The sequence below is a fragment of the Dendropsophus ebraccatus genome, chromosome 3 (genome assembly GCF_027789765.1).
Source record: "Dendropsophus ebraccatus isolate aDenEbr1 chromosome 3, aDenEbr1.pat, whole genome shotgun sequence".
NCBI classification, from domain to species: Eukaryota; Metazoa; Chordata; class Amphibia; order Anura; family Hylidae; genus Dendropsophus; species Dendropsophus ebraccatus.
In genome coordinates, this window is record NC_091456.1 from 92,158,616 (window position 1) to 92,169,318 (window position 10,703).

Genomic DNA, 10,703 nt, shown 5'->3' on the forward strand with positions numbered 1-10,703 from the left:
TGGATATGGAGTAGAAGATATGACATAACACCAGATCCACAGAAGATAACCAAATCAAAGAAAAACAGTCAGCACGATTGTGCTGATATGGTTCCCAGCTACATCCTACAGATCTAGGATGCAGCTCTCCTAGCATATAAGCCGCCTCTGCCAGGGTATCTTTATGTCGTGTCACTTACAGGTCTCTCTGCCTGTCAATCATCCTCGCAGAGTGTGCTGACAGGCAGAGAACCTGTCTAGCCATGGGCCGCTCTCCGCCCAGATAACTCATCTACCTGCTCTTTCTGAGAGTGGGTAGATGAGTAAAAATCTGGGATGTGTTTGCACTTAACTTATTTGAAAGCACACATCATTTCTTAGACAGTTTAAAGGGAACCAGTCGAGTCACTAATGCTGTAAACCACAACCAGTAACTCATAGCTGCTGGGCACAGCTCTGTGATGGTGTCATCCTGGGAACTGGACTTTACAAGATGCCAAGCAAGCAAGAGAGCTGTGCCCAGCCGTTACAACAGGTTGGTATTGCCCTTTGCAATAGGGCTAGTGATCAGCTGACAAGAAAGCAAATACTTATTTGTCAGCCGAGTGCTTAGTTCTGAAATGTTTAAAAATTATTGGCCGTTGGGCAAATATCTCCCCATGTAGTTGGGGATCTGCGGCTGACAGCTGAATAAAGCATTATCATCATTCATACGTCCCCGGTAATAGGCGCTCTTATACAGCCTTTGGCTACGTCCACACAATGTATTTTTATGACAAGAACAGCCGTTGTTGGTGATTAAAACAATGGCTGTTCCTGTCAAAAAATAACGCACCACATTCAACTCTATGCGAACAGTGGCCATTGTTCACACGCTGTATTGAACAATGGCCATTGTTTACTACGGCTGTTGTTCATGAATAACGACCGCTGTTCCCGCTCTGTGCACACAACGCAATGCCGTTCTAACATCCGTACATTGCACAGAGTTCTATGGCTAATTGGATTGCAGACACACTCAAAAGTGCCTGAAATCCAAATAGAAATAAAGCCACAGGAACATTTAAAACAGCGGCCGTTGTTTGACACTGCAAACAACAGCTGTGTCAAACAACGGCCGTTGTTTTTACTGTGTGGGAACATAGCCCTAAAGTGTACCTGACAAAGCTGACCTGATCAGTGGTGACTTTCTCTCTGCAGCTGTAAGTTCAGGTATCCATGGCTATGAACATGTTGAAACCGTAATGCGCGGGACCCCCATTTTGATCTTCTGGACACAGAGAGGATTCACTGCCGATCAAGTCAGCAAACATGCTGACAGGTACACTTTAAATCAGGGGTGGGGAACCTTTTCCATGTCGAGGGCCAGTCTGGCATTAATAAAATCATTCAAGGGCCGCATACTGTGCGCGGCAGTTAGTAGCAGCACCCGGGGCAAGGCAAAGTATTGTTCCCCTAGTGCCCCTGCTATTGTAGTTAACCCCCAGTGATGAGCTTTGTAGTCTAGTTAACCCCCAAAAGTCATGCCCCTTGTAGTCTAGTTAACCCCCACAGTAATGCATCTGGTAGGCCTAGTTAACTCCCCCAGTGATGTCCCTGGTAGCCTAGTTAACCCCCCCCCCCGTGATGTCCCTAGTAGCCCAGTTACCCCCCCTAGTTATGTCCCTGGTAGCCTAGTTAACCCCCCCAGTCATGTCCCTGGTAGCCTAGTTAACCCCCCAGTCATGTCCCTGGTAGCCTAGTTAACCCCCCCAGTCATGTTCCTGGTAGCCTAATTAACCCCCCTAGTCATGTCCCTGGTAGCCTAGTTAACCCCCCAGTGATGTCCCTAGTAGCCTAGTTAACACCCTCCCAGTGATGTACCTGGTAGCCTAGTTAACACCCTCCCAGTGGTGTCCCTGGTAGCCTAGTTAACCCCCCAGTGCCTGCCCCAAATAAAAAAAAATAAACATCCCACTCCCCTTTCCTCCACTCCCACTCTGCCAGGTCCTCTTCTCTTATCTCTAGCCCGTGCTCGTCTTCTGCAGGCAGCGCGCGATGATATGATGTCATCGCGGGCGGTCCGCAGGAGAAGGAAGATGTGCGCCACTCTGGTGGGGAAGGGGACGGCACTCACAGCATCCTCCTTTGTCGCAGACACAGGAAGATGCTGTGAATGCCAGCTCCTGCCCCACCAGAGTGGCGCGAACATCACAGGGGGGCTGTGGGCCACATCCGGAGGTCTCAGGGGCCAGATGCGGCCCGTGGGCCGGAGTTTCCCCACCGCTGCTTTAAATCTTACATGATTACACAGGTGCTTGGATTCTTAGAGTACAGTGTATCAGAGCTCCCTCTGGTAAGCTGTGCAGCTATGTGAGCATCACTCACATCAGGACAGGCTTTAGTAAAATAGACATACAGTAAACATTCCATGACTACAACCATATAGTTTAAAAATAATTCAGAAGGTATATGCAAAATATATTGTATATTTTAGACTTGTACATCATGGACATCCTAGGAACATGCTGCACAAGCGTCTCTGTTGAAAAGCATTTGCAATCACAGAATGCTATGATTTGTCGTCCCTGACATGAGGCTAACCTCTAAAAATTAAACAGGACCCCCCCCCCTTGATCACAAGTACAATCCAAGTCTCAGCTGCCATACCCCCAGCAATGACCTTTTTGTTCCATAATAATGACATGTCATGAAAATCTGTCATTACAAAATCCCTTAAAAGGAATTAGGAAAGATTGTTATTAGCTATAAAGAATGTTCTTATAATAGAATCCACATGTATATGTCTTTTTCAGGCTTGTGAGAAATAGGGCTACAACATTGGCACATAACATTACTTTCTTTTAACAATGACAGCTTACTGTGTCTGAAAAACACAGTTTTGTACACAACAATCTACTACCATAGCAGTTACTAGAAGACATAAATAGCACAAAAAGGAACTGAAATTTTTTCTACATTTTGATACTACAGAAAAGCGTGGGGTTTATGTACAAGCCCAAGCACTTATCTTTAGTACAACACAAGTGCCAAATCATTACTCACATCTACTACATTAGAACACAGCTTTCACTCACCAAGACACAATAATAATTGCAAGTAAACATTAAGAGAAGGTATGTGAAAATGATGGTATGGAAAACTATCACAAACCACTGCAGCATATTTCCATAGTACATAAAGCATTAAATACACAAAGTTTTCTTTCAAGACACCTTTGCTCCATGAACCGGTGCATCAAGAAAGTAGTCAAAGCAAGTCTAACTTCCCTTTGTGGAGCATAGCAATTATATCCCAACTAAAACTCCCAAGATTATATCTCAATAAAGAGAGAAAAAAAAGCATTGAAAGTGTTACTGACTCTCACGTTCTTGATGATGATCAATTGTCATCTCACATCTAAAACCAAATACATAATCTTTTCAGTAAAATTACTAGGTAACAAAACATGATCCCAAAACGTTGTAAGCCCTTAACTTGTCACTTTTCAGAGCACTGATATGTGATAAACAAAATCTATATACAGTGTGCCCAGCTGGAATGTACAGATTATGAAAAAGAAAGAGGCAAAGAGGCATAGATGAGGTTTTGTTGTTACTCACAAATCAGCCTCTTTAGAACTACTTCTTACAAAAATAGAAGTCTTAAAACATGACCATTTTCAAGTTTCAATAAATAGAATATAAATGCTCATAATTTGAAGGGAAAATGAACCCATCTTAAACCTAAACCATGAGAAAAGCATTGTTCCCTCCAATTCTATGAACATTCATTTCTGAATTGCAAATTGAATGCAATATGCAATGACGAGATAGATTTTAATATACACATTTCATATTCTAGCAAAAATACAATGACATTTATTTTTAGAAAATAAATATATACTATAAAAAATGTCCAATATTTGTCATGAGTGTTTAGATATGATGCAGATAGAAGCTTGCTCAACTATAGTCTAGGTAACATCTTAACCCTTTGTTGTCAAGATCCAAATTATATGCAATGTACTTTCTTTCTGCAATGATGTTTACAGACCATTAAGTATTCCTGGTTGTAAACAAAAGTACCGCTGGCAGTCACCCAAGAAAAGGTATAAATGGCCTGGTTTTGGATCCTGACCCAAAGCCCCTTAGTTAAACAAAAATACAACTTAGATTAAACTGGTCTATGCGATCCAGACATAGGCATAGAGCCTAAGTCATGTATGATTAGCACAAGTACTATAGATTGATAACAGAGATGCATCTGCATATGTTCTAAAAGTAAACTTTTACAGTTACACAAAGCTTTTCTAGACTTAAAAAATAGAGTTTTGATTTCAGGGCCATTAGCTTTTCAATGTTTTATAACCACACTTTACAAGTGGATAATAAAGTAACAAGGTCCCTGCTTTTCCTAAATTAAATATTAAATAATTTGCTTGGCAATTTAAACACATCACTGTAGTATACAAAAATACATTTAGAACTTAGTGCAATACCCAAAAATGTAAGACATAACAATACTTAAAGTCTCGCTTCAGACCGAGTTCAATAAATAAGATATATTTCTCAGTCCAAGCACTTTGTTGCCATCTACTGTTACAGGACTTTAAATACTTAGAATACCTAGACAGCATTGTCTTAATATGTGAGCATCCTTTAAATAGCTCAGGCAGATAAGTGCCGTTAAAAAGAACATTTACTGATACAATTTAACTGTCTGAACATAAGGCAGAATTTAATTAGCTTTTAGCTTTTATAGCTTGTTTTAAGCTCAATACCTTAAGCTATTATCACCAAATACATAGATAATATGTTATCTATGACCTTAAGGATGCTTGAGTTCATTTACTGAGTAGCACAGCAACAGGTCTGCTACCCTATCAACAATGACATATTAGCCACCCCCATAAATCATTTTGCTTTTACAAATTTGCAGGTTAAAAAGAACAGTTGAAAAACCAGAGCGTTACTGAGAAATGAGAATCACTCCAAGTTTACAGAACAGTTGGCTGTTTGCTTTGATTTCTACGCAAGTAGAAACAGATATTTTGGATTATGTTAGACAGGGATATTTTTATCATAAATGCTTGGCAGCAAAAATAAATATTATGTAGATAATAGTAATATTCTATGTAATCTGCTACTTTCTGAAATATCTGACTGTGAAGGGGGTGGGAAGGGGTTAATTCAAACCACAACAAATGCTTTGGCACTAGATAGTAAAATAAAATGTAAGCAATATTTCTATTTACATGTAAGTAGATAAACACACTAAATGTTGTTCCTCAACATCTATGTGTAATTACCCTTTGCTATCCACACTGATAGACGCCTTTATCCCTTTTTATGTTGTATAGAACGCAGTTTTTCTGTTTGTGGAGCAACAAATCCAAACAGGTCCAGCGAGTTAAATAAAGGCTGGGTGGAGGAAGGGATTGTATAAGCTCATTCTCAGAAGCTCAATGTCACCCTATGGTCTTGAAAAATAATTATAATCCTTATAGATTATTTGCCGCTTGTAAGAAACAGTATTGTAGTGTTCCTACCCCTCACATAACGCAACGATATGCGAACAATAAAGCTGCTTTACCGCATGGTAGAATAGCTGAAGATGTCTCACCAGTTCCTGATAACAGTATGACTGACAACAGCTTGTTTTTTTGGCATATCTGCACGTTCTGTGTGTGCTATTCTACTACTCCATAAGCACATGTTGTATTTTTACTTATTTGTCTCTAAAGTGTGCACAAACAGCTTGCCTCGGAAAACTTAAGGAAAATAAAAAGGCGAGACAGCCAAATGAAGTAAATGTTGCAACCCACTTCTGAGGAGGCTAACTCCATGGTCTCATGTCTGTGGGAGTCATTTGTTGCCTTTCATATAACTATAAATATTTGTCTTCTTTAAACTTTTCAGCAAGTAGAGGCATCTCCTGTCTTGGACCCTGGTGAAGATTTGGCAACAGCTATTTGACAGCCACTAGTGACGTGGCTCATAACTTTATGTTTCAGCTGAGATACTTGCTCTCGCAGGAGACTGGCAGTGGATGCCAGGTCAGAGTTCTGGGACTTGAGCACTTTCACCTTTTCTTCTAAGCGTGCAATTCGCTCCAACTTCCTTTTGCGGCACTTTGAGGCAGCAATTCGATTCCTTAGTCTTTTCCTTTCTGCTTTGATTCGCTCTTGTGTCTCTAGATCAATTGGGGAAAGAGATGGAGGTGTGCTTGTATCTCCTGCACTACCTGCTGGAGCACCAGGCTGGGAGACATCAGGTACAGTTTGGGGTTCATCTAGTGGACCCCTTACTGTATGTAGCCGATTAAGCCCTGGAAAATGTAACTGTACAGCTGGTGTAGTACTAGCAGAATTACCAGTGTAAGGAGCTGGAGGCTGAGGAAGAGTAGGACTGAGCTGTGTAGCAGCAGCTGCTGGGTTAAAGCTGCTGAGGTTAGTGTAGACAGGAACCTCTCCAGCTGCATGCAGGGAGCGAGTTGGATAAGAGGGAGAGCCAGTAGCAAGAGCTGATGGTGAAATAGGTGCTCCCAATAACTGATTCTGTTTATGGAGATCAGCTAAAGCTTTTACAAAGCCATCTGCAAATCCTTCCTGCTCTTGAGTGATAACTTGTTGGTTGCGGTACAGGAAGGGATGTGGAACTGTGGTTGCAGGTACTGGTGTACCCTGTTGTGGGGGGACTACTGTTGCAGCACTGGGATTACTGCTGGATGTGGCTGAAAGACCAGGACTGGCGGCTTGGATTAGGAGGTGCTCTAGTTCAGGGGGAGAAAGTTTAAGTAGATTTAGAGCTGCAGCTGAAGCTGGAGGAAGAAGAGAGACATCTGATGGAGTGCTGCCATTGTTGCTACTGCTTACAGTAGTGTTTCCAGCAGTCACCACTATGGCACCTCCGTCTGCTGTCACTGGAACTGGATTAAGGTCATTTCCAACCACCACATCGTGGCCACCTCCTGAGGATTCACCAAGTGCACTGCCCCCACCCTGCATCAGCTTCAGTGCATCACTTCCATGAGTAATAACCTCAGAGAATCCAACAGGAATGACAGCAGCAGACACTGGAGCAGATGGAATAGGGGTCAGGCTTTTCTTTTTCAGGTTGCTCCCCTGAATTATAATGTTGGCAGTCATCATTTTATGTTCTGGAGTATACCTGACTCCACTCTCTCCTCCACTAACTTGGTGAGAGCCTGTGGTTCCTCCAGCAGTGCCACCACTATATCCTGAGATCTGTGCAAAATCCTGCAAATTCAAGGTATCCTCATGATAAAAAGGAGGCTCCATTTTCACATGATCAGTGGTAGCGCTGGTCATCATCATTCTTTAACTTCCTAATAAATAGGAGGCTGTATATATATTTTTATGTATAAAATCTATGGAAGTTCAGTATTAATCCTTAAGGTTTAACTATTCAAGTGCCTTCACTCAAAATCCAGGGATGAAAATAATCTGAATTATTTTGTAGCCTGAGCAGTGGGATAAAAAGAACAAACTCCAGGGAGTAATGCTTCTCTTTTCAGGAATGACCTATGAAAGAAAAATACAGATCGTATTATCTGCAGTGTAAAAAGAACTACTATGTCAGCAACAGCAAGCATTGTAAGAAAAGGGAATAAACGTAATACAGTCTTGCGGATAGATGTGTATAAAATACGTATAAACACAGACCATATATATGTATATAAAGATAACATACACAGAATAAACAGACATACAGTAATGACTACATACAGGTCGATCTACACAAACGCACATACACGCAGCAGATAAGCGGCTGTGTACAGCATTCAAAGTAGTTCAGGCAGTCAAGCCAGGATTAGCAGCAGATTACTATGACTACGTTAGCAGTGTAATTACGGCACATCCATGCTTGTTGCCTTTTGGCAAAGTCCACATCTGCATGACATCTCAGCGTGTAGAAAAGCAAGGCTGAACCCACGCAAGCCCTTACCCCGCAGTCAGGGGGGAAGAGATGATGATGTGCCGCCTGCTGCTGCTGCTGCTTCCTCTGTGTCCGGGGAAACTGAAAGCACTCAATCCCCCGACTTCTCACATCACAGAGATGACGAAAGGAGGAAAGTGCATGTCTTGTATGGCTGCAGACAGGCGCAGTGCCAACTCCTCATCCCACCTTCTCCTCCGCTATAGCACTCCGTACTCCTATACAGAAGAGACTGAGGATCCAATGCACCGAGCTAACACCATGACACCCAACACTTCCCTACTGCTAGATGCTGCATCCTAGTTGGCCAAAGGACCTTTGATGATGTCAGGACCATGTGATCGCATGGGAGGAGTCCGGCTCTGGGCTGTGCTTTTCTCAAGTGCTTATGTGTAGTGTCAACACGTGAACAGAACGACAAGCTACTTATTCTTCATGATTCCTAGCAGGAGTGATGTTCTGCGGTGTGCAGGGTCACACACACAGCTCTGCTGGATGACAGCTCTGTGCATGGCAGATGGCCTAAACAGAGCTGTGTGTGACATGTATACACCAGAGCTGTGTGTGACATGTATACACCAGAGCTGTGTGTGACATGTATACACCAGAGCTGTGTGTGACATGTATACACCAGAGCTGTGTGTGACATGTATACACCAGAGCTGTGTGTGACATGTATACAGCAGAGCTGTGTGTGACATATATACAGCAGAGCTGTGTGTGACATGTATACACCAGAGCTGTGTGTGACATGTATACACCAGAGCTGTATGTGACATGTGTAAAGCAGAGCTGTGTGTGACATGTATACAGCAGAGCTGTGTGTGACATATATACAGCAGAGCTGTGTGTGACATGTATACACCAGAGCTGTGTGTGACATGTATACACCAGAGCTGTGTGTGACATGTATACGCCAAAGCTGTGTGTGACATGTATACACCAGAGCTGTATGTGACATGTATACGCCAAAGCTGTGTGTGACATGTATACACCAGAGCTGTGTGTGACATGTATACACCAGAGCTGTGTGTGACATGTATACACCAGAGCTGTGTGTGACATGTATACACCAGAGCTGTGTGTGACATGTATACACCAGAGCTGTGTGTGACATGTATACACCAGAGCTGTGTGACATGTATACACCAGAGCTGTGTGTGACATGTATACACCAGAGCTGTGTGTGCCATGTATACACCAGAGCTGTGTGTGACATGTATACACCAGAGCTGTGTGTGACATGTATACACCAGAGCTGTGTGACATGTATACAGCAGAGCTGTGTGTGACATGTATACAGCAGAGCTGTGTGTGACATGTATACACCAGAGCTGTGTGTGACATGTATACACCAGAGCTGTGTGTGACATGTATACAGCAGAGCTGTGTGTGACATATATACAGCAGAGCTGTGTGTGACATGTATACACCAGAGCTGTGTGTGACATGTATACACCAGAGCTGTATGTGACATGTGTAAAGCAGAGCTGTGTGTGACATGTATACAGCAGAGCTGTGTGTGACATATATACAGCAGAGCTGTGTGTGCCATGTATACACCAGAGCTGTGTGTGACATGTATACACCAGAGCTGTGTGTGACATGTATACGCCAAAGCTGTGTGTGACATGTATACACCAGAGCTGTATGTGACATGTATACGCCACAGCTGTGTGTGACATGTATACACCAGAGCTGTGTGTGACATGTATACACCAGAGCTGTGTGTGACATGTATACACCAGAGCTGTGTGTGACATGTATACACCAGAGCTGTGTGTGACATGTATACACCAGAGCTGTGTGTGACATGTATACACCAGAGCTGTGTGACATGTATACACCAGAGCTGTGTGTGACATGTATACACCAGAGCTGTGTGTGCCATGTATACACCAGAGCTGTGTGTGACATGTATACACCAGAGCTGTGTGTGACATGTATACACCAGAGCTGTGTGACATGTATACAGCAGAGCTGTGTGTGACATGTATACAGCAGAGCTGTATGTGACATGTATAAAGCAGAGCTGTGTGTGACATGTATACAGCAGAGCTGTGTGTGACATGTATACAGCAGAGCTGTGTGTGACATGTATACACCAGAGCTGTGTGTGACATGTATACACCAGAGCTGTGTGACATGTATACAGCAGAGCTGTGTGTGACATGTATACAGCAGAGCTGTATGTGACATGTATAAAGCAGAGCTGTGTGTGACATGTATACACCAGAGCTGTGTGTGACATGTATACACCAGAGCTGTGTGTGACATGTATACACCAAAGCTGTGTGTGACATGTATACACCAGAGCTGTGTGTGTCATGAATACAGCAGAGCAGTCTGTGTGACATGTATAAAGCAGAGCTGTGTGTGACATATATACAGCAGAGCTGTGTGTGACATGTATACAGCAGAGCTGTGTGTGACATGTATAGCTCTGCTCCTGCATGCATGTTATATGTATAGATATCTATATATTATACAGTACATGCTTCACACCTGTATATAGATAGATGTACTGTCAATCTGCTGCTACTCCATGCATCCCACAGGTATACACATCTATATATTGTTTGGCAAAAAGTATATGCTGCACTCATGTTACATATCTATATCATAAAAATGAAAGTCTGTCTGTCCTTCTGTCTGTCTGTCTGTCCTCTATAGACTTCCAAACACCTGAACCGTTTGACCCCAAATTTGGCACACAGATACATTGGGTGCCCGGAAAGGTTATTGCGAAGGTCCCGTCCCCGCCAGATGTACAGGAGGGGAGGG

The 10,703-nt window shown here is 42.8% G+C and overlaps 1 protein-coding gene across 1 annotated transcript; it reads right to left on the reverse strand.

Annotated features, from left to right (window-relative positions):
- Positions 1 to 2,136: 2,136 nt before the first annotated feature.
- Positions 2,137 to 8,156, reverse strand: LOC138787199 (transcription factor JunD-like). Its single transcript, XM_069964389.1, has 2 exons — positions 7,929 to 8,156; positions 2,137 to 7,504 (listed from the first exon to the last, which is right to left on the reverse strand). Exon 2 carries the CDS (start codon positions 7,295 to 7,297, stop codon positions 5,876 to 5,878), a length of 1,422 nt encoding a protein of 473 aa, XP_069820490.1. The 5' UTR covers positions 7,298 to 7,504; positions 7,929 to 8,156; the 3' UTR covers positions 2,137 to 5,875.
- Between the last annotated feature and the right edge of the window lie 2,547 nt (positions 8,157 to 10,703).